We start from the raw sequence: 25113 nt of genomic DNA, 5'->3' as shown, positions 1-25113 counted from the left end.
AACAGCTTTTAATAGTTTATTAATATACATTGCATTTCTTTTAAAGAGATTTTCATTAAGTTAGATAACATCGAATAATAAAAAAAATAAAAGTCTTTTCCACAAGAGACTATTTTTTATCATCATTAGTGTTGTCAATACAATCTTGTTACTCCTCCAGGGTTACAAAATCTTTTATTAAAACACTGGGTTTTTCTGTTTACTTAACTACACGAAAAGTGGCAAAGGAGGAGAGTGGCATAGTTTATATTTTATAAAAAAAGATAAATGATGACGCTTAAAAAATGCCAAAGAAGATGTTATGCTGACACTCTCTCGACATGAGAAAATTCAACGTTGTTTTGATTTTGGTTTTCGCATATATTCAGCTGGCTGAATGTACTTGGAAAATTCAAAGAAAAGCCTCAGCCCTTGGCGATACGTTGCATGGCCACAATTTGAATTGCACGAAATATGGTGCTTCTTATTTTCCTAAAACACGTCAATCTTGTTACTGTGGAATGAAAACCTTTTATACAGATAGGAATAATGTATCAAAATGCTTTACTGGTATTGGACAGAGAGAATTAGGTATTTCTAGTGTTTTTTTGATTTTCTGGGAAAGGGAAGAGAGGATACTGGAGCAAAATCGACAGCTCCAATGAAATTAAATTCAAAATAGTGGATACAATATGTCTTTGATAAAGGCTAGCATACACGATCCAATTGTTCGTACGTTTGGTGTCGCGATTTATCGTACCATCAACACATTGTAAATTATACACAAAAATGTCGTATATTGCCGTGTCGTGTACACAGATAAATAAGTGTTCGAAGTTTGACATCATATGAAAATTAAGCAATTCAGTGTATAGAAAAATCAGATGAAGTAGAAGAAAAGCATATTGTGAAGGTTTTTTATTGAATACTTTAAAGTGAAAAGTAAAAATGATTGATATAACTAGAATTATATAACTAAAAAATTTATGTGTTGTAAAAATTTTTGGATTTCTCCTTTTTCAATTTTTTAGTGCTGGTTTACTATCAACAAGTTATTATAACGTGCGCACATACACATTTTTCTTGCCATAATTATATTTATTAGCTTTTAACTGATATTCCTTTTTAAGTTTCTGCAGCTTATTTGAATGTAAAAGAACAATTTCTTTATGATTTTGCTTCTGAAAGTCGTATGCTCAGCACATCCGTCACTCATAGATTCTTTAAGTGACGCGCTTTTGAAACATTAAAATGAATTGCTTTCTTATTGAATGGTAAGAAACAAAATGTAAAAATTTATGTTCTTTCAAAAACAGATGTATTTCTCATTTTTATTGTGTAAGTAGCCTTAACTAGTGTGTTGGTGGCCTTAAATAATGTGTAAATAACCTTAACTAGTGTGTAAGCAAGTTTAACTAGTGTGTAAGTGGCCTTAACTAATGTGTAAATGGCCATAACTGGTGTTTAAGTAGGTTTAACTAGTGTGTAGGTGGCCTTAATTAATGTGTAAATAGCCATAACTAGTGTGTAAGTAGGTTTAACTAGTGTGTAAGTAGCCTTAATTAGTGTGTCGGTGGCCTTAATGTGTAAGTAACCTTTACTTATGCGTAGGTTGCTTTTTGTTAATCCTTGTTGCATATTTTTAGCACTTTTATTAATTATCTGAACAATTAAAAAGAGTCTTAAATTAGAACTTAATTACTACTTCAAACCCTTAGAAATACTTTAGTACAGATATACATACAGTACCAACTGACAAATTTATTATCTCTTTAAATAAAAAGTCCTCTTTAAAGCCTGACAACAACTACCCTACAAAAATAAAAGTAACAATATGTTTGTCATTAGGTTGTTACCTGTACGTCGATCAACCAAAGAAGGTGTACACAATCCACCGTAGCTCTGTTATTGTTGCCATTTTGTCAACTAAAGGGACATGCTACAGCGGTTTTAACAAACATTCCATTCAAATGTGGGAAAATGACCAGTGGATTAAATTTGACTTCCATAACGACATATTCTTACCAAGGAAGCGACATATACCTCAATCAAATGGAATTACCACAACTGAAACCGATTTATTGGTAAATTATTTTGTTCCCTTTCTGAACGCATGTACCTTATTGTGGGGATTGTATTTGTTTTTCCATGGTCAGTATACGATATTTACTACCTAACTGATACAAAAATCCGGTTAGTATGAAAAAATCTGATGATTTAATTGGTTTACAGCTTATTTTAACTGGTCTTTGTATGAAGCCATACTAACCGGTTTTGGAAGCCATTATAAAAATGGTAACATAAAAACGTAAACAAATAAAAAACAAAAAGTATAAAAGTGGCTCACTTAAAACCATCTTTTCGTTTCAATTCACATAAACAATGATTCGAATTTGTTTTATGTACTTACAAATTTTTAAAATCGAACGCTCTTGAATTCGAAAAGTATCAAATCGAACATGCGTTTTTTCTTCCTTGTTGCCTTGGATATGCCGGCCTAAATATAGCTTTGTTTGTTTTGTTCAGAAAAGAATATTTTTTTGCAGACCAGATACAGTCAGGTAATAAAACGGATACTGATTGGTTTTGATGTTTCACTGTAAAATACAATACCGCGGGTCAGGGCCGCAGACCTCGCAAGCTCGGTGTGTACTTTTGAATATAAGAGATCAATTTGCACATTTTTTCCGCGCTTTGTAAATATAATGTGGTTAACAATAATTAATTAAAACCATCTTAAAAACTTCATATTGACGATCAGCCTGAGCCGAAATCAAACCATGGCGATTGCAAAGCATGCCACAGTGTCGATTCTAATGTACATGGGAAAGCATGCTGCAGTGTCGATTGTAATTTACATGGGAAAGCATGCTGCAGTGTCGATTGTAATGTACATGGGTAACTGTTGCCGTTTATTTTAGATTACCACACTCAATGCTACTGAAACAAAAGCTATGGAAGGCACCCTAGTTAAAATCAATTACAACGATTGTGGTAGATCCACTTGCCTTCTGTTAAAATTTGCTGGAACAAGACCTTGTAAGTAAATTTGCATTGACTCTTTTTTATTCTGGATACATTGTCACAGAAGTCTAAGATAAATTCTCAAAGGGAATGCATAATGATTCAAATAGATGTAATTTTATATTATTCGTTAAAATTAACCTGTGTAAATTTTTCTAAAAACAATTTTTTCCCTGGTGGCCAGACTCTGCAATATGAACAAGTTGAATTAAAGGCTACCTTTTCAACTAATAAGCATGAAATAAATTTAAATTGCGGAAAAGCATTCTTTAATTTGAAAAAGGAATTCTTCGCAAAAAAACTAATTGGTTCATTCCCAAAAAAAATCTTTGCTAAAATTATGTGTTAATTACGTAGAAGTTTTCCACCAAATTTTCGCGGACAAAAGCGTTTAAATGACAAAAAAATCGAAACACTGATGCTACCGCCATATTCACCAAAGTGTTCACTCGACAATTTTTTGTCAAACCTGCCAAAAAATAATGTCTAGCATCCTTGTTGGCTTACTGTGCCAGCTTTGGTCGAAAATTTAAACATATTTAAATATTGTATTTAACCGTATCACCAAACGGCAGTTAAATCTTTCAAACAAACAAAAACAGACAACCAAGTCACTATAAGAATTTGATATCTTTTTTAACATATTTAGGGAATCCGTTAGAAGCACAGACAACTAAGCCGCAAACAACAACAACGACAACAACCACAAGGCCTACGACAACAACATCAACAACGACGGCAATACCCACGACAACTACAACAATAACGACAATGCCTACGACAACTATGACAACAACAACGACAATGCCTACAACAACTACAACAACAACGACAACAATACCTACGACAACTATAACAACAACGACGACAATACCTACGACAACGAAAACGACAACGACAACGTCCGCACCGAAAACAGCACAGACAAAAACAACGGTAGCGGACGTACCCTTGGATCCTCCGAATGACAAATCAACGTTAAAAGTAAGCCTTAACACTTTTATTTTATACCCTTACATGCAATAAAACAACGAGAAAAAATAGAGAAAAATACCATCCATGCAATCTTACAGGTGCTAAAAATCATAACTTCATTCCAATCTTTAAATGAGAAAAGTTTTTTGACGACAACGCGGGTCAATATCATCGTTAGGAGCAAAAAGCCGATCAAAATGCCTTCAAAAAACCGTATTACGTGTCTGTAAAACTCATACAGTTTTATTATACTTTTAGATTGAAGATGAGCATGGTGATGATAACAGTAGTTTGTTGTTAGTGGTGGTCATTGCATTCAGTTGCATAATTTTGATTCTGATAGTGGTTGTAGTCATATGTTGCCGACGAAGAAGGTACGCTTCCCTGTTATTGTTTTAATTGTCAAATAGAAATGTCAAAATCATTATTTTCTGAAGATAAGTATATGCCCCTTTAGCATGCATTGCATCGACTGGATTTTGCGTAAGAAAATATTAATCCTATAGGTTTTTAATCCGTTGGTGAAAGATTTAGCCGGCTGCGATTCCTGTCCATAATTAACCAATGAGATAAAGTGTAATATTATATTGAAGTTGATAACTAGAAATTGCGCTGATAGTAGAACGCCTTAAAAAATTTAAAATGACCTTTTATATTCTGCCCACTTGATTATAAATACTTTCCGACTTTTATTTGCAAGTTGGTACCCTCTTAGAAGCTTAGCATAAAGTTTATGTTTGCATGTCTGATTATTTATGTATAAGAAATCTGTAAACCCAGTACTAGGCAACTTGTAGATATACCGAATGAAATTGACAGTTTTATAAAACGGGTTTCTTCAAGAATAAGGGTGCATAACAATATTATAAGTGTCTTCTCTAGGGTGCAGCGCGTTATGCGAGTATATGAAACTGCAAATCCTCCTCGTATCTTTCTTTACCGTTGAGACAATTTCATAAAACTTTTAGATTCAGCGATAAAAAAGAAGAAGAAAAAGAAAAATCAGGAGTAAAGGTATTCTGTTCATTTTATTACGAAAGTATTTAGCAAGAAAGTGAGTAGATAAACCCATAAGTGCGGAGTCTAATATATTTCTCGACTTCGTGATAGGAACTATCTCTCCTTTTTTGTCTGCTGCGACATTACACCATTACCTACGACGCGACCTACCTGACCTACTTGACCAACCGTTGGTACGAAATAGGATAGTGGCACTTCATTTAATGTGTGTAACCATTACCTGCGCGAATTATCTACAATATAAATAGCGCGTATTACTGTTTGTACGCCAGATCAATTCCCCCGTTGTGATAACAACGATGAAAAGTTAGTTTAAATTGAGTATAGATATTCGTATCCGTTCTGTTGTCACAATAAAGAGGAAAATTTTTATAAATGTGATTTACGATCCCCTGTGATGATCTTGCAATGTATCTTTTTAAGTTGGAGACTGTTTAAACATTAAAGTATGAGGAGAATGACGATACGTTCATTGCTTATTTTATTTGTATAAATAAAATAAATATTGTGACTGTTTATTTCAGTATATCTATGTTTCAGTTTGTCTTAAAAGCTAGTCAAATGAACCTTGCTATTTTATAAAAACTACAGCATTCATTTATCTGAACTCTCTCACCGTATTCTCCCCAAAATATGCTTATTTTCTAATTCGCTGCGCTCAACCGAAAATAACCTTATTTATTTTCTCATTTTTGTGACATGGAAGACTCAAAGAACTTCGACTATAACGTGTACGGTTCAAGAACTAATTGACATGTGAGCGCTTCCATGCCTTGTACGCCCTTTAAACACTTAAAAAACCACGTGACGGGCCTTGGTCATATATACGAAAATGAATTCAATTAATAAACAATAATAATAAAATGTCATAAAAACAATCGCAATTTTTTGTGAACTTTCCCAGTATATTGCACACACCCTTGGGTTTCTTACTTCGACTTTTCTAATTGTCGACAACATAATCTGAATTTTAAAGTTCACATTCCGAGTGTCCCAAGATATGTTGTAATTTCAAATGGTAAAATAAAAATAAAAATTAAGTCTTCTCTTGTGTAATTCAGTCTTATAATACATTTGTTAGTCACCTATACAACGAAACGACATACGTATACAACTAATGTTGATTGGCTAATTAAAGGCAGGTGAACATTTCAAAGTTCTGATACAGAAAAGTCAGAAGAAATTTACAAGATATAAGTTCGTATTGTTGAGTTGTAGCTGTAAGCCTTGAGACATACTGTATCTGTGGAGCTGCTGCCAAAGTTGTGTTTTTGATGCAAGAATATATAGTTTTAATTGGGCCGAGGCGTTCATAGCGACATGTTTGTTACCTGCGCTGAGCATATCAATACACATATCAATGACACGGTATATTTACACGATCTATCCAACAGAAAATTATTTTCTTACTTTCCGAAAGTGGTTCTTGTAATATGTTATGTCTCTGTGTATACAGTGAATATAATTGGTAATATTTCAATATGGATGGCTATACTTTCTCGAAAGACACTTCAAACACCTATGAATTATTTTTTGTTGAACTTATCACTCACGCATATCATTTCTGGAAGTAACTCTGTCTTCTTTGCTATTGTCACAGACACAGGCTCAATTGCGAGTTCGCAAACTAGCCTGGATGCTTTGTGTGCTTACAGTGAAGGTTTATGCGTCTACTTCATCAGTGCTGGTGTTTATTTGTTTACGTTATGTGCAATTAGTATCAACAGATATGTTGTCATCAAATATCCAACACGTCACGAACTTCGTATGAAAAAGAAAGGGATTGTGGTATACAGTATTTTCATCTGGCTTATATGTATTGGTTTGCTGTTCCCTTCATTTATTTCCTTTCGTTACGAAAAACACGTAAGATTGTGTTTGCGCAATTGGAAACATATCAAATATCCATTTATATATAGAATAGCATTACTTCTGTTTTCCTTAATTTTGCCACTGACATGTCTTATTATTTCCTTTGCTGCAATTTTGTGGAAACGTTTGCACGACTCTGGTTTGTTTAGTAACCGCACAGTAATTGCAAGAAACAGAAATTTGCAGAAGGCAGAAAAACTTTTGGCAACTTCCATTGTTGCATTTCTAATAACTTGGCTTCCTTTTTTTCTTTATTGGCTGTTATGGACAATCGGATATTTTCCGGGTTGTGATGGTGCTGTGGAAGGGATGAAATGGATGCGAGTAACATTATTATTCTCAACAATAAACGGAGCCATAGATCCTGTTATATATACTGCTGGAAACCGGCATCTACGGATGGCTATCGCATACCAGTTTAGGAAATTTTTATCCCTACCAATAGAAAAAAGCAATTTTCCTAACAGAGTAGTTTTTACAAGAAATCAAGCAATCGTAAGGAAGGATGAATACAAAAAGTGACACGTAATATAGTATTACTAACGAAATTTTCTTTAGAAAAAGTTCAGTATGGTAACACTAATGTACAGTGACGTACTAGCACAGTTTTGACTTTTCATATATTATGCACAATGTAAAACACTTAAAATGGTAGAACTGATAATCATCTCCAAAGATGTTTTTAGTCGGTAATTTGATTGAATACGACGTTGTGTTTTTGTGCTTGTTCTAAGCGCTCTAGATTTATTTTCTATTTCGAAGCTATGGTTATTTTTATGAAGCATTTCAATCTTCCATAGTTAATGAAACGATGAACGGGTGAGTTGTGGATAAATAAATGTACTTGCCGTCTACAATAAGTTCTCTTTAACGTGTTTTATGACGTCACATAATTACTGTCATTACGTCTGTATTATAGAAAATGTATAAATATTTTATAATTATGCTTAGTTTTGGATGCTTTTGCTGATTTTATCGCTAGCTAGCCGTGTGACTCGATTAACGTTAATGTTTTATTCATTTTGAAACTTTATAATACGCTATAGATAAGTTACAGGGTGACGTATTTTTTTGCATCGAGAACAGTAGGCATTCTCACGCATATGCACAGGTAAGGAAACATAAACAACAGACCGTAATGACGGGTATAACTGAAAAATGAAGCAGCGCTAAAAATATAATCTGTTCTTAAACAGAGAAGATAATAGTTGAGAAAAAAACAATTCCAATGCGTTTAAATCTTGTATTCCTAACATAGGCCAACTTGGTCCATATTGTCCTTTTTTTTGCCAGTCAGGATGCGTACACATATATAGAGCTTTGTAAACAGTAGCAACTCATCTATTTGTTATCTTCGTCGGCCAGTTAATTTAAACAAAACACCGAAATTGCCGAAATGGTAGAGGGGACACAATCGATGTGTGGCAACTAATCTTCCAGGCTGCAAAATTAGCCTTCAAAAAAGACATGCTAAATCAGATAATGTGAAATAAAAGATTTATTCGGATAGTAACATATTAATTTCTGAGAAAAGGACAATACATGCTTAACATTAAAAAGTTATTTTTTTGTACTTGAACAAAAACGCATTCCATGGTCATAGAGACAGCCACTATTTACACTGTGGTGTATACAAACTACCCATGAATTGATTATGTAAACTGTTAGTTGCTGACTTGCAAAGCTGTAAATAAAAACCTTAATTTTAAATCTGTATTATAATTGGCACAACATGATTTTTTTTTTTGGTCAAATTACTAAAATATGGTATCATGTGATCTAAACCGTTGATGTTGACAACCTTGTTCTCGCGTATTTAATTTGGTGAAAAAACGTTCTTTACATTTGTATTGGTGGTTCTGATTATTTTTTGATGTACCTTATGAAATGTCTACTAAAAACTAGAACTAAAACTGAAATTTTACGAGGTGAAAGAACAAAAAGACTTTGTAATATGTATTAACCCTTATAAACTAAACTAAAATTTAGTGAACAATTCAGAGATGGCGAATAAGAGTAAATATTGTGTGAGAATATTTGGTGATATCAGAACAAAATCGCCAATTTTGCGAATTTTTCTCCTTGCCAAATTGGTACGAATAAAATATTATTTTCTATTTCAAATAAAAAAAATATGAAACATTTCTCTCTTCACTCATTTTTAAATGTTGCAACTAAAAACATCACATGATTTCTCACTTCAAACTCCAATGAATTATTTTCTGTTAAACTTATCACTTACGCATATTATTTCTGGAACTAATTCTGTTTTCTATGCTGTGGTGACAGACACAGGCTCAGTTGCGAATTCACAAACTAGCCTAGAGGCTTTATGCGCTTTCAGCGAAGGTTTATGCGTCTACTTCATCAGTGCTGGTGTTTATTTGTTTACATTATGTGCAATTAGTCTCAACAGATATGTTGTTATTAAATATCCAACACGTCCTGGACTTCGTATGGGAAGGAAAGCCATTGTTATATACAGCATAATTATCTGGTCCTTCACTACAGCATTGCTGTTCCCTTCAAACATATCTTTTCGGTATAACAAGCAAGTGTGATTATGCCTTCGTAACTGGGTGTATATCAAGTATTCTTTTGTTTATCGATTAGTCATGATGTTGTGTTCTTTATTACTTCCACTCATCTGTCTAATTTCATCCTATTCGGTAATTTTGTTCACCCGCTTACAAAAAAATAATTTGCTCGATAATCATGCATTACCAGTGAGACAAAGACGTTTAAAAAAAGCTGAAACACTTTTGGGACTATCAATCTTAACTTTCATTGTAACTTGGTTTCCTTTTTGTCTTTATTGGTTGTTATGGACTATTGGTTATTTCCCAGGATGCTCTGGTAGTATAAATGCCATGAGATGGATGCGCATTACAATATTGTTCACAACCTTTAACGGGGTCATTGACCCTATGCTGTATACTTTTGGGAACAAAAATCTCAACACTGTAATTTTGAAAAGTTTTAGAAATATTTGTTGCGCACGACAGAAAAAGAATAAACGTAACGAGAGACCAAAGAATAATAATACGGTTATAGAAAAACTAGAGATTTTAAAGTGATGCTGTATGAAATCATAAACAAAGGAAAATTATTTCATTTACTATGTTTTATCTCCTTAATGATAGCGGCATTTTGTGTGTTCAAAACATCTGCGCACAGCTTTATTCCGACATGGGTTAACGAATAATTTCTTTAACAATAGCCGTGTCTTGTATGTTCAAAATTGCTGCGTAGAACTTCATTACGGAATCCCCGCAGAGTAAATAACTTGTTAAAGTGGCGAACGAGTGGATTTTTTCACTAGATAACGGCTAGTGTATTACAAAACTCAACGTGCCGTCGGCGAGCGAATTTTCGTGGACTTTTTCGATGGATCGATAAATTGCGGTGAATTTCCACGGGGTTACAGCAGTTTAATAATTATTTGAAATCGAACATGTAATTACTGTTTTGCAAAAAAAACAGAAATTCTTTGCTAGATATGTTAAATATTTATGGTGGAACCTCTGGAAAGCGAATACCGCCATAAGGTCCACAAAGCGGGCACTGCTAAAAGCGGAGACACTGTCTGAACACTTTGACTAAAATTGACATTTACACTTCTTTCCCAACTGCGACAAAACTATGCAGAACACACAGGAAGGTTGGGGATGGCCTATAAGACGCAAACAAATTCATATTAAATGTAAAAATTATTGGATTAACCCTCTCTAAGGCGGACGAAAATTTTTGTTCCAGAAGTTTCAGATTGGTGGTTGCAACACTTGCCAAGTATTCTAACTGTTAACATGTGAAAATTCAGCAAAGCTTTTCTATTTATTAAATCATTATCTATGCTAAAATACATCTCCTTGTAATTTTCTAATTGGCTGCGCTCAACCGAAAATAACCTTATTTATTTTCTTATTTTTGTGACAGGGAAGAACTTCGACTAGTAGTAGTAGTAATGTTAGGAACCGTGTGCTATCGGTAGTCATAGCACAATATGATACATCTATATCTCCTACGAACTAAATTACAACTACTGATTTACATTCGAAACGTTTCCGAAATCGTGGCTAAGCCGGATGCGAAAAACCCCATTCTATGGGGAAACATATCCTTAGACCCCAGTGCTACAGCCACTAACCCTCCAAGGTTAAGGGTATCATTAAAAAATTACACTGTTGTTAACAACAACATTATAAACTATTCAAAATAGAACTGTTTATCTTATAGGTAATCAAACAGTTTTAACGTGTACGGTTCAAGAACTAATTGACATGTGTGCGCTTCCATGCCTTGTACGCCCTTTAAACACTTAAAAAACCACGTGACCGGCCTTGGCCATACATACGAAATTAAATTCAATTGTTCTACCATGTCTTCAATCAAAAGATTCTGTTTCTGCAACTGCAGAGGAGACCAGAGTCATTAATTGACATGTCAAAAGGTGCCTGAAATGTTACAATCAGTATTTTATTTAACCAAGCCTAATTTTTTCAAATTTTTTATAACTACACTTTCGGCTCTGACTAGAGCCATGATCGCATCAATGTACAGTGGTATTTCTCTATCGCTAACTTGCAAGGGCCAAAAATTTTGTTCGAGATAGAGACAGTTCGAGATAAAGAAAGAAAAATACCTTAGGCGGACCACAAAGGGACCAAGACTTTAGTTTGAGATAGAGAGAAGTTCGAGATAGAGAGTAGTCGAGATAGAGAGTTTCCACTGTATTTGCAAACGAATCTTTACATCTCCGAGCCTGTCAAAATTCTCTTTTTTGCTATATTCACAGCAGATTTATATTATTTGGTTACATTCACAATCATCATCGGTACTATTCTTCGCTAACGTCAGCACACTTCCCTGATATTTAAAATCTTTTCTGCCTGTGGAATTGTTTACTGAATTGTTCCATAATTCAGACATGCTGGAAAGAGCAGCTAGTACATTTTTAACGTTGTTTATTGGCCCACACCTCTCTCAAACTAAAACGCTTGTCCTACAGAATATTTGCTTGGTGATACAGTTTGACCATTTCGGGAAATAGTGAAAAAACAATAATTTCCTCAAATGATATAAAATTGGATGAATTACACTATTGGTCTATTATGGGCTGTTTATATTTGCTTAACCCTATTCGGTCCAGGGGGGAGGGGGGGGGGCGGATTCCGCTCCCCCCCTGACAGTTTTTTTTAATAACTCATTATTGCTTTGTTATATGGCTATGATACTGATAGTTACTGAGTTTCAATATTTATCTGTTAGACACCTGCATGCTAAATTTTTAGGTCCCATACCTCTCAGAGGCTTTGATATTAGTCATTACTCAAAACTACCCCAAAAATCTCTATGAAATCGTTATAATGGGGAAAATATAATAACTCCTGTTAGTATTATCGTTAGAACTTGAAACGTTGTTTCATCAAGGAGAACCATTTTGCATAATTTGGACACGTGACTAATGCGATTTCCCGATTCTGTCGGGCTTTACCCGAGAATCGGAAAAATCCGGATTTTTGGCAATTTTTTATGCTATCCATGTAAAAATCGAAAGATATGTTAAATAATTTTTATTTAGCTTTCAGAAACTTTAAACTGATATAAAAATTCGCTCTAGAACAAAAGTAATTAAATTATAAGCATATAGTGGCATTTTAAACAAATTTCAAGCTTCTGATGACGTCACAGAAAATGTGCTGACCCAAGCAAAAATTTATTGCCGCCATTTTGTTTCTTTTATGACGTACTATAAATGTGCCAAGTTTGATTCAATATGAAAAAGGGCGGAATCCGCCCCCCACCCCCGGCCATAGTATGTTTAAAAACCCAGGACCGAATATGGTTAAGCCGCATTCACATGTACGTAATTTTTTCCATTTTTAAATTCTCTTACGTTACGTAAAGTATCTACGTATATGTGACATGTTTAACAGAAAGCAAAAATTTTTGTTCGTAGGAAACTGTACGTAAGCCAAAAGAAGGAAGAAATAAGAAAAAAATTGTGCAATAACATTCGATTCCATATTCGAAATTCTACAATACGAATGTTTTATTCATTGTTATATCATCATTGATTTCACATTAAAATAATACATGTATACTACATTACAACAAATACATGAAAATTTAAGTGAACAGCTCCATTCACTAATTAATTAGGTATGCATTTTTAAGAATAGATTGAACAGGAGCATATAGCATACACTTTGTCGACTTGCGAATGTTATAAAAAACTGACAAAAAAGGGAATAAAAAGGGGTTTAGCAAGCGATAAAGTAAAAATGAATTGAATCGAATTGAATTGAAAAAAAAGTCAAATGTTATAACTAAGAATTAGAACAAGGTTCAACTTTGCCAGAATGTCGTATTCTACATATTCCAAAAATCTTTTTATATAAATTAAAGATTTGACATCTTAAGTCTTTGTTTCCGGCTGTGTACACAACTGGATCGATCACGCCATTAAAAGTGGAAAATAAAACTGTGATTCTTATCCATTTCATTGCATTGACACTACCTTTACATCCCGGAAAATGACCAATGGTCCAAAGAAACCAGTAAAGACAAAAAGGAAACCAGGTTATTGGAAATGTTACTACGGAAACTCCTAAAAGTTTTTCTGCTTTTTTCAACGACGGCCTTGTAGATGTATTTTGTTCCCGAAAAAGTTTATTTAACTTTCTTCTCTTCCATACAATGGTTATATACGTGAAAATAAGACATGTTGTTGGAAGTACAAAAGATATAAGGACCATGACCACACGATAAACAAAGTGGTGCTTAATGCTTTTCCAGTGACGTAAGCACAACCTTACGTGCCGTTCATAGCGAAAAGAGATAGAGGAAGGATAAGTCAAGCCAATACAGAGAAACCAAGTTACTATACAGTATATAATAATTCCTTTCTTTTTCATACGAAGTTGTTGTTGTGTTGGATATTTGATCACAACATATCTGTTGACACTAATCGCGCATAATGTAAACAAATAAACACCAGCACTGATGAAATAGACGCATAAACCTTCACTGTAAGCACACAAAGCGTCCAAGCTAGCTTGCGAATTCGCAACTGAACGTGCGTCTGTCACAATAGCGAAAAAGATAACATTTGTTCCAGAAATTATATGCGTGAGTGATGAGTTCAACAAAAAATAATTCATTGGTGTTTGAAGTGTCTTTCGGGAAAGTATAGCCATCCATATAGAAATATTACCAACTAAATTTACTGCATATAAAGAAACATAACATATTGTAAGAATTACTTGTACAGCATGTGAAAAAAATTGTCTTTCTGATAACGTTTGTAAGTAAATTGTATTGTTTATATTTAAATAAATTTCTTCAACACATACAACAACCATTTCTTTGTGTTTATGTAAAAAAATAGTGTTAATGCAGACTACATTTGTGCTGAAACACGACTTAACTTGGTCAGATGTCACAATCGTGTCTGATTAATATGGATTACAACTTTTTATAATTTTTCCTCTTTCGGTTGTTTGTTCTAAATGTCATAAAGTAGTCGGCAAGGTATTTAATTTTTTTTAATTAGTTTTATGTTCACATTTAATTAAACTTTTATTGTCGGTAGTTCAAGAGTTTATAAGGTTACTTGTACATCTTTCTTCATATACAGATGTGACGGACATCGAGTTGTATTAGAACATTTAATACACCTTCTTTTTATAGAAACAATTCAACGTTTTATTTTAGCAACAGATGCTAAGGACAAAATTTTGACTTGTAGTGTATTTTTGACTTTTAGTGTAGCTTTATCTTTGCTATTTATAAGTTTAATGTGATTTCTTATCAAAAGAATTTTTTTTCAAGTTTTAAACATCCGTTTTGTTGGTTGCTACTTAGATTATTTAGATTTAAATCTTAGTTGCTCAACTTAACTTGAAATATAAAATAATCCAGCATAGAAATAAAGGTTGTTATAACGTAGTTGGACACCTACATAAATTGTTTAATTCATGCCAGCAAAAGATCCTATGTTTAAAGAGAGTTCCAGCACGAACGTATGAATGATATATAGTTTTAGAAAGTACAAACAAGGCAGAGATAGATGTGTACTTATGAAGGTAAAAAAGGGTGGAAAGGCCTAAAATGATAAATTGTCCTTAAAAACGGAATTCAAAAAACTAAAAGCAATTGAAGCCAGGTTTAATGTCTTTTATGTTCTTTCTAAAATTGGTCAGGAAAGTTATTCACCACACTCTGGTGTCTTTTATTCAGTAGGTGTTAAACTTATAATAAATAAACCAGTAAATCCAACAGTCTTGCAAGTCTCAGCCGAGGATATGATTAGCAAGAAAAAATGTCAACGGTTGAAATCCTCTTATGAAGATAACTGAAGATGGGAGAGGTTTGAAATGGCTTTATGGCAACTACTCTGTTTCGTTGTGTCTTTCATGTTTTTTTTCAGGTTTTACATATCAAAAATGCGAGAGTATTGTGATGTTGTAAATGAGGATAGTAACATTGCCACTAAGCTTTACTTAACCTTGAAACTTGCTGAAATGCCGAGGAAGTGTTGTGCATTAATTCGTAGGAGTTTATGGAATGGAATGGAAAATTTCGTTGTGGTTGCCCTCCGTTATGTGAAGAGGTTATCTACACTACTTCTGTGTCAACAGCTCTGTGGCCTTCCAAACCCGAAAGAAAATTTTATATAAGAAATATGCGTGAAGCATTAAATGATTCTTTTCTGACAGAACAATACATATCTGATAACATCATAATATAACATGAACAGTTATCGGTAGCCTGAGAGAAAATTACAGTAGAACTGGATTGTTCTTATTATATTGCATAATTTCCCACTCGTTCTTAGTTCTGAGATCAAGGAATTGAGCCTGAGTCTGTCCTTATTTTGTTATCATTTTTCGGCAAATCTGATGTTAATAAAAATGTCTGAATCAAATGTTTACTTTAGGAGAAGAAGTTTTTCTTTGCTTGCATGTTGTAGCATTGCGACGAAAATTCAGTTTTATACATTAGGCGTTTATCACGACACCAAGCAAATTCATCAACTCCTTTTTGAGTACATTAGCGTTTTGAAAATAATATTTTCAGTCATTGCTGGTGCTTTTCTTATGTTAAGAAGTAATAATACACCGAAAAAAAGAATGAAAAGAAGTTGAACATTCGGATAATGAAGAGCTTTAGGTACCCATTAAGGCGCAGTAGGAAATCTTACAAAGACATATGAATTAGTTGAAGTCATGTGAATTAAAAGGCTTAGTACTATTGGAGAGCGAGAAAAGCTGTCAAGAAAAAATAAGAAAAATAGAAATCTATAAAATCTATTTAAAATAATAAAACAACAGAAAATACAAAAGACATGAGCAAATGGCGTTACGACCTAGAATAAAAAATATTTTACTTTGAAGCGAAAACTGGAAAGCAACACATTAAACTACAATTGAAAACGTCAGATTCGCAATGAAAATTATTCGTAAAATATTGTGTTTACCTGAAGCTAAGCAAGAAGAGAAAGTCGAAAATGAAATTATTTCCCAGTATATAGAAACTTCAACTATACATGGGATCAGTAAAATCAATCACTCCAAAGTTTCCTACTTTCGAATTTTCTGGCTGGTGATTTTTTTTGCATTTGTTGGCTCGTTGTCGATAAACTCATTCAAAATTTCGCGTAAGTTGTTTGCGTACGAACATGTTACTGTGGAAAGCGATAGTATCCAACAAGGTAGCATGGAATTCCCAACAGTGACAATATGCAATTCGAATCCTTACCCGATGAACAAATTGCTACCACTCATGCGTGAAATTAATCCATACGTGACCAAGCCAGAGGGTAATGCGAGAATAAAGGAATTTGCAGAGACCTTTCACGCTGTGACCAATCACTTAGCAAAAAAAAGAAACTTAAATCTTTCCATGTATGGGCAAGATTTTCAATCTTTCTCTGCACCCCAACAATGTGTTTTCAATCATAAAGAATGCAACGCGAATCTCTCTCAAATCACACTTCCTGAAGGTGGCAACTGTTTTGTCTTCAACAACAATGGCCATGCTAGGCAATCTAGACCTGGCGTGGATTTTGGGTTTAAGATTTTCGTCGATATCGACCAAGAAAACTATTTGCCATACTCTACGTCTATTTATCCCGTAGGTGTCAAACTTACAATAAATGCAGCAGGCAATCCAACAGAGAAGCAGATTCTTGCAAGTCCAAACCAATTAACGAGGATAGTGATTCAGAAGACCAAATATCATAGATTGAAATCCCCTTATCAAGATAACTGCACGGATGATGGGGCAGGTTTGAAATGGACTTCTGGCAATTATTCGGTCAAGTCATGTCTGTCGTGGTGTTACATATCTAAAATGAGAGAGGAATGTGGCTTTGTGAGTGACAGTGTAAGCATATTTGCAAGACACTTCTTGAATCTTACTTTAAAATTCGCAGAGACTACTGAAGAAATTTCGTGCATTAATTCGTACGACTTAGCTTATAGCAATGGAAGATTTCGTTGCGATTGCCCTCCGTTATGTGAAGAGGTTATCTACACTACTTCTGTGTCAACAGCTCTGTGGCCTTCCAAACCCGAAAAGAAATTTTATTCTCAAATTCTGCGTGAAACTTTCAACGTTTCTACACTCACAGAACAATACATATCTGATAACATCGTTGGCATTCATATCACCTTCGAAGATTTCACTGTGAAATCTACAATACATAAGGAGGCTTACGATTTGACAATGTTTTGCTCAGAGCTCGGAGGGAACTTCAGCTTGTGGATTGGAGCGTCCATTTTTTCGTTGCTTGAATTGGCCGAATTTTTGATGAACTTGTGCTGCGGTATCGTTTATAAACTTTTCTGCGGGAAGAAAAAAAACAAAAGTACAACAAATTGACGTAAGATAAAAGCAGAAGACATCTTTTAAAAAAAATTGAATTTATTGACATTGATTAATATTATCATTATTACTTTATTACTTGTAGTTAACTCGTGAGAAGTACAAGGGTTCGCCCGTGGACTTCTCACGAGTTAACTACAAGTATATTTCTGTCCTCAGATCATTACACGTGACACAGATCCCAGGCATCGCCAGTACGTGCATCCTTAGCAAAGAAATAGGAATTCGGCTACCATTTTGAATAAAAACGCAGAGATTTTTTTATTTATTTACTTTCTTTGACATTAACTGGTAAAATAGTAGAGTAATTAATAATAAATATATTTTCTTCACTCTTCCACCTCTCAACAAGCATACTTTTACTATCCCAAAATCTATTTTTTTGGGCCAACGCACGTTTATTAATCAGAATTCGTTTGATTAAAGTAATCAAGGCTAAATTTCTAAACGTGTAGAAATAAGGCTGATGCACGATCTTTCCCTTGTTTACTCTTTCTTTCTCCCTCGGTAGGTAGGTAGGTATCCGACATTTTGCATTTAGGGGTGTACATGACTTGGACGTCAAATCAGAGTTATTCGTAATCAGAACTATTCGTTTTACTACAACACAAACATTTCTCTCGTAGTAATTTTTTAGTTAACTTTTTTTGTATATTTATTATAATTTTTCGCACTATGAATTAAATAAAATTATTTCAGATTATAAAATCAATTATAGAAAAGAAACAGGACAATAGTAGTTTTAATAGATCAAATCACAGTAAAATTCGCTTAATACCCTAGTGTGAACCAACCTTACAACCCTAGTGCGATCCAAGCTTTAACCCTATTCGGTCCGGGGTTTTTCGAACATACTATGACCGGGGGGGGGCGGATTCCGCCCCCCCCTCAATAACTTTTTATAGGGTTGATCATATTGAATCAAACTTGGCACACTTATAGTACGTCATAAAAGGAACAAAATGGCGCCAAAAAAAATTTGCTTGCGTCAGCACATTTTCTGTGACGTCATCAAAAGCTTAAAAATTTTTAAAAATGCCACTATCTGCTTAAAATATAATTACTTTTGTTCTAGAGCGAATTTTTACATTCTGTTTGAAGTTTCTGAAAGCCAAATAAAAGTTATTTAACATATCTTCCGGTTTTTACATGGATCGGATAAAAAATTGCCAAAAATTGCCCGAAAATCCGTTTTTTTCCGATTTTCGGGTAAAATCCGACAAAATCGGGGAATCGGATTAGTCACGTGTTCAAATTATTCAAAATGATTCTTCTTAATAAAACAAAGTTGTGTTGCAAGTTTCAAGTTCTAAGGATAATCCTAACAGGAGTTATTATATTTTCTCCATTATAAGGATTTCATAGAGATTTTTAGGGGTAGTTTCGAGTAATGGCCAATATCAAAGCCTCTGAAAGGTATGGGACCTAAAAAATTTACATGCAGGTGTCTAATAGATAAATGTTAAAACTCAGTAAGTATCATAGCCATATAACAAAGCAATCAGGAGTTATTAAAAAAAACCGTCAGGGGGGGCGGAATCCGCCCCCCCCGGACCGAATAGGGTTAAAACTCTGAAGCGAACCAAGCTTTAAAACTCTGAAGCAAACCAAGCTTTAGGCATGTCGATTTTTTAAGAATTCCGATGAAAACAAAATCTTTGTTGTCGTAAAGAAAGTGCGTCTAGATTTTTTCGATCTTTTGACTTACACCAACCTCATTCTCAGCGCATTTTGCATTTTTCAATATATTTACGTAGCTATGGTTCCGGGTCCAATTGACTCTGGGCACACAATTGACTCTGGGCACACAATTTACTCTGGGCACACAATTGACTCTGGACACACAATTTACTCTGGGCACACAATTGACTCTGGGCACATAATTTACTCTGGGCACACAATTGACTCTGGGCACACAATTTACTCTGGGCACACAATTGACTCTGGACACACAATTTACTCTTGACACACAATTTACTCTGGGCACACAATTGACTCTGGGCACACAATTTACTCTGGGCACACAATTGACTCTGGGCACACAATTGACTCTGGGCACACAATTGACTCTGGACACACAATTTACTCTTGACACACAATTTACTCTGGACACATAATTTACTCTGGGCACACAATTGACTCTGGACACACAATTTACTCTGGACACACAATTGACTCTTGACACACAATTTACTCTGGGCACACAATTGACTCTGGGCACACAATTTACTCTGGGCACACAATTGACTCTGGGCACACAATTGACTCTGGACACACAGTTTACTCTGGACACACAATTGACTCTGGACACATAATTTACTCTGGACACACAATTGACTCTGGACACACAATTTACTCTGGGCACACAATTGACTCTGGTCACACAATTGACTCTGGACACACAGTTTACTCTGGACACACAATTGACTCTGGACACACAATTTACTCTGGGCACACAATTGACTCTGGTCACACAATTGACTCTGGGCACACAATTGACTCTGGTCACACAATTGACTCTGGACACACAATTTACTCTGGGCACACAATTGACTCTGGTCACACAATTGACTCTGGACACACAATTTACTCTGGGCACACAATTGACTCTGGACACATAATTTACTCTGGGCACACAATTGACTCTGGGCACACAATTGACTCTGGACACACAATTGACTCTGGACACACAATTTACTCTGGGCACACAATTGACTCTGGTCACACAATTTACTCTGGACACACAATTTACTCTGGGCACACAATTGACTCTGGGCACACAATTGACTCTGGACACACAATTGACTCTGGACACACAATTTACTCTGGACACACAATTGACTCTGGACACACAATTTACTCTGGGCACACAATTGACTCTGGTCACACAATTGACTCTGGACACACAATTTACTCTGGGCACACAATTGACTCTGGACACATAATTTACTCTGGACACACAATTTACTCTGGGCACACAATTGACTCTGGACACACAATTTACTCTGGACACACAATTTACTCTGGGCACACAATTGACTCTGGGCACGAAGATATTTTTAAAGGCTTGTTGACTCAAGAATTTTGAATTTACGAGACAATTAATTTTACCAGGAAATTTTATTGCGATTTGAAAGAAATAAGAAATTTTATCCACGCATAGTCACACAAAAGGGAGAGTCTGGGCTCTCAGACCAATACAGTAAATGTTATTTTTTACCGTGTTGGCCCGTAGCCAAAAAAAGGTGCACGATGACATTTAAAACAGCTGTTTCTCAAGGTTTTTTTTGGATCCTGAGAATTAGGTGTCAAAATCGTCCTCAGGATTGTTTTCTCTTTCTGACAGTCCCGGCCAGCAAGAAGGAATAATTTCTGGGTACGAGGTTGACCTCGTATTAGATGTCTCAAAGAGTTTTCGGAGTAAGATATATTAGCCAGTCACACCCCAAACCCACATTAAATTTGTCGCTGCGAAACCAGCTTTTCGTGCCACCTAATGCAATAATGATAGAGAAATTACCCCAAAAAATCAGAATATATCTTGTAGTGCTCTCCTAGAGTGTATAGATCATTTTTTTCTCCTTTTAATGACTACTTGACCTACTGAGAAAATTTTCACTAAGCGACTTCAAAAAGAACTATCCATACGATTTTAAAGTATAAAAAAACGTAAACTTAAAAAACTTTATTAAAAAAAAAAAAATGTGCCGTGACCAGGATTCGAACCTGGGTTATTGCGGCCACAACGCAATGTACTAACCACTATACGATCACGGCGCTATGTAAATTAAAAGTTTGTTTTATAACAATACAGGAAATAACAGTAAGTTTTAAATTGTTTTTAAAGTAATTGTATTGCTGTTAATTTCCTGCACCATTAAAAGAAAACAAAAACATTTACATGATTGTTTTTAAAAATTAGAAGTCTTTTCTTTTTTATTTTTTTAAAAATAAAACAATTTTAAGAACTGGAATTTTACTCTATATATTCTTCATCTTTATTTCGCTGAGACTGGATGTGACTTTTTACCCTTTGTTTGCCTACAATAGTTTTATTTATTCCGAAAATTTAAAGAACAATGTAATTGTGTTTACGGATGACGATAAATATTTTAGAACTGTAAAATTAGATGGTTTGGAAGCTTCTGCAAAAAAGTAGAATTACGTCAAAGACCAACACCCTTTTATTACAGCCACACCTTTCGCTTACACAAAAAGTTCTATGATAATTGACTCGTTATTAACGCTATTTAGGTAAATCCACACGCATCCGCAGAGACACAGCGCTACCCTGAAAGTCTACCTCCATCATACCGAAGTAAAGGTGAGGAAATTTGCTTAAATATCTCATCCGCAATAACGAAGCACTCCCTTGTTTGTTTGTTTATTTATTGTTGTTATTTCGCCGTTAAAGAATTTACATTTTTCAGCAAATATAAATACAAAACTATAGCTGTTAAAATGTAGAATCCAGAAATATGTGATTGTATATCCTTAGGTGCAGCTAGAGTAGAGTTAAAAATGGCAGGAGCAAAAAGAAGACTGCAATAGTCTTATCACTAAGCCCCTAAGCCTTTTATAAAAGGTTAGCAAAGAAGATACGGATATCTTGCGATTCAACTGTGTTTATTTTAAAAAAGATGTAGTTTGTTGTCAGTAGTTAGTAGTTTCCGTTTTAATTTCTGTTTGAATTGGCCAATGGTAAAGAGTTTTCATGTCGTTGTCAAGGAAGTTGTTCCATATTTTTGGTCCTCTACTAGCAATGAGAACTTAGCGATTGTATAGTTCATTTTGGGTTGAAAGAAGCTGTTACGTGAGAATCGGGAAGGATACTTGTGTTGTATCTTCCAAAACATTGTTTTAAATACTCTTGGTATCAGATTACAATCCCTCATAAAACTTCTGACTGCTTCCACGTCTTTTATGCCTAGGTGTAGAGTAGCATGCAGGGAGTGGTAGAGGGCAACCTCTTCTTCTTTTGACATCGGGGCCTGTGGTGAAAAGCCGTTTAGCCGTCAAGTAAGCGCTAGCGGTTTGGCATAGGCAACAAACCCTGGGAAAAAGGATGGGTGAAAGGGGGAAACAGTGGAAAGGAGACGCTGTCATACGCAACCAAAAAAGCGTATTAATTGAAACCTCTATAATTTGTGTAAGCAATTGTAGAAATTGATGACTTGATTAAGAATTTATAAAATAACTTTCACTGATAGCTTATTTAGTTTCGTTTAATATTGTTTTGTTTAGTTCATTGATCGTAGGATAATGTTTACTCAATATTAACTATTTTCATGATGTTTCTCTAACATTTTCCTGACAGAATTGTTGTTAAAGAAGTTCAAAAGACATATTTAGGTTGTGCGTATAATTCATGCCCAAAAAAATGTTCAGGAAAACTTAAGGAAAAGCGTCTTTAGAACGTCTTGTGCCGACTGTGAATGTTTTGAAAAACCGCCTGACAATATTCCTGATAGAGTGAATATTCTAAATCCTCTTCAAAAACATTGACAAGAACAAACCTCGCCGAAAACTGTTACAATCGACAATAAGACCACCAAAACAATACTATCTCGGGTAGCATTGCGTTTTAAATTTCTATACGCAATAACTACATAGTCAAATCCAGCGAAATAGAAGCTCTAATTATCACGTTTTCTACTTATCTTTTATTTTATTTTTATTCCTTCTTCGTTCTTTTATTTCTTCGTTCTTTTATTTCTTCTACTTTACAAACCTTAATGTTAAAATTTCACGCAGTTTTTTTTATTTTACTTTGTCAGCTGTAGTTTACAAAAACACATGTGTTAACTGAACTGTATTTGAGTATTATTATTCTACTGTTATTTTTTGTATTTCATAGCAAGCGTGTATGGCTTGAGACCAGCATTAAATCGCACATACTTGTTCCATGACGAATACTTTGGTGAAGAAATGACCAAAAAGGTTGGAAGCTAGTGATTCCTTGTGTAAATGTATTGATTAATAAACGAAACACGGCTGCAGCTTTGTTTATCTTAATACGTCGACTCTAAATCGACATTGCTTTATCATATTGCTGCTGCGCTTTGCGATCACAGGAAATCCAAAAAGATTTGATATTTTGCTCTTTTTTCTCCTATTTTTCAACTCTTATTTTTTGTTTTATTTTTTTAGCCTCGCCCACCTTCATACGATCATTTGTCGCGCATGTCTCTGGGTAAACCTTCAACACCGATCTGAGGCAACCCCACCGAGAAATCGAATATGGATTTGATCAGTACTTTTTTGAGTATTTTAAGCACGTAATTAGGGTAAATTTTTAATAACGAGTGATTTCATGTACACATCGCACGTAACAGTGATTTCATGTAAATAACCACCGAAAGTGTCGGAATGACTTTTCAGATTGACGCTTATGTATTCTTTTGAAAAAAAAATTAATATCTTCTCCATCATGTTCTCTTTAATGAATTATGGCTTTTAGAGAATTACTCTTTAATTTTTTTCCACAAAGGCGAATAAAACATCCAATGTCTTAACTGTATTGGCTATAACTAATCATTTTTAATAAGGATTGTATAAAGAAGCACCATTAAATTCGTAGTGTAAAATTATGTCATTTATGCGCTAGTATGTATTATAAAGAACACTAAAATCTGCTTTGCATAAAATTGTCCACAGCCACATCTCTATATATAAAGGGCGAGAGTTTATGCCTTTCCGTATTCTTATTGGCTGGTGAAAAAGATGACCGTCTACAAAGGTCTGAAAACTGGCTTGCGTTAATTTCTAAAGCTGTTAAAATACAGGCAGAAAGATAATGCTAATAGCCAACATGGTACAAAGCGCTAAAAGCTGCAGTCAAAAACACCTGGCTATTACTCATTTTTTTTTCGTAACGGATTTGAAATAAGCATTTTAAATGTTTTGAGAAGTTACGTACACATTTTCGAATGCTTCGATGACGTAAAGTTTTCAGTATTCTCTTAGAAAGTTAGGGCCAGGATATGTTTTTCTAAGCACGTTTTTTTCCGTGTCTGTAACAGTGAGATGTGTCTGTGTTTATTTAATGCAACATTGTAAGATTTTTTAAAAAATAAAAAAATTTCTGCTCTGATGGGCATATTTCAGTTTTCCTAGGCTGCTGGCTTAACATGAATTCTTAAATTACAGAATGACGACAGAATTACTAAAAGACAATAATTTTTTAACAATTTTTCTCCTTGGTACACACGTCTCTCATTTTAACACGATCTTAAGAAAATAATTAAACTTAATATAACCACTATTTGGAGGAACACAAACAAAAGTCTTCGTGACTGAAGTGTAGAAAATAAGAACATCCAGCCTCTGCTGATATTTAGATTCTTAAAAAAA

General features: G+C 34.5%; 3 protein-coding genes and 1 non-coding gene across 4 annotated transcripts; 3 read left to right on the top strand and 1 right to left on the bottom strand.

Annotated features, from left to right (window-relative positions):
* Window positions 1-264: 264 nt before the first annotated feature.
* LOC130626073 (uncharacterized) lies at window positions 265-24853 on the top strand. The gene is made up of 9 exons (XM_057441180.1): window positions 265-570; window positions 1828-2063; window positions 2901-3018; window positions 3653-3987; window positions 4237-4352; window positions 4947-4992; window positions 22015-22084; window positions 23618-23700; window positions 23911-24853. Exons 1-9 carry the CDS (start codon window positions 321-323, stop codon window positions 23974-23976), a joined length of 1320 nt encoding a protein of 439 aa, XP_057297163.1. The 5' UTR covers window positions 265-320; the 3' UTR covers window positions 23977-24853.
* Window positions 5000-13174, top strand: LOC130626074 (adenosine receptor A2b-like). Its single transcript, XM_057441181.1, has one exon. The coding sequence runs from the start codon at window positions 6319-6321 to the stop codon at window positions 7390-7392; it is 1074 nt and encodes a 357-aa protein (XP_057297164.1). The 5' UTR covers window positions 5000-6318; the 3' UTR covers window positions 7393-13174.
* Window positions 16074-21087, top strand: LOC130626072 (amiloride-sensitive sodium channel subunit beta-like). Its single transcript, XM_057441179.1, has one exon. It carries the CDS (start codon window positions 16321-16323, stop codon window positions 17755-17757), a length of 1437 nt encoding a protein of 478 aa, XP_057297162.1. The 5' UTR covers window positions 16074-16320; the 3' UTR covers window positions 17758-21087.
* On the bottom strand, window positions 21466-21537 carry Trnah-gug (transfer RNA histidin (anticodon GUG)). Its single transcript has one exon. It is a non-coding gene; the product is annotated as a tRNA-His (tRNA).
* Window positions 24854-25113: the final 260 nt, after the last annotated feature.

Source organism: Hydractinia symbiolongicarpus, chromosome 14 (assembly GCF_029227915.1).
Source record: "Hydractinia symbiolongicarpus strain clone_291-10 chromosome 14, HSymV2.1, whole genome shotgun sequence".
NCBI classification, from domain to species: domain Eukaryota; kingdom Metazoa; phylum Cnidaria; class Hydrozoa; order Anthoathecata; family Hydractiniidae; genus Hydractinia; species Hydractinia symbiolongicarpus.
Note: the sequence above shows the minus strand (reverse complement) of the source record. Positions and strands in the feature narration are given on the sequence as shown.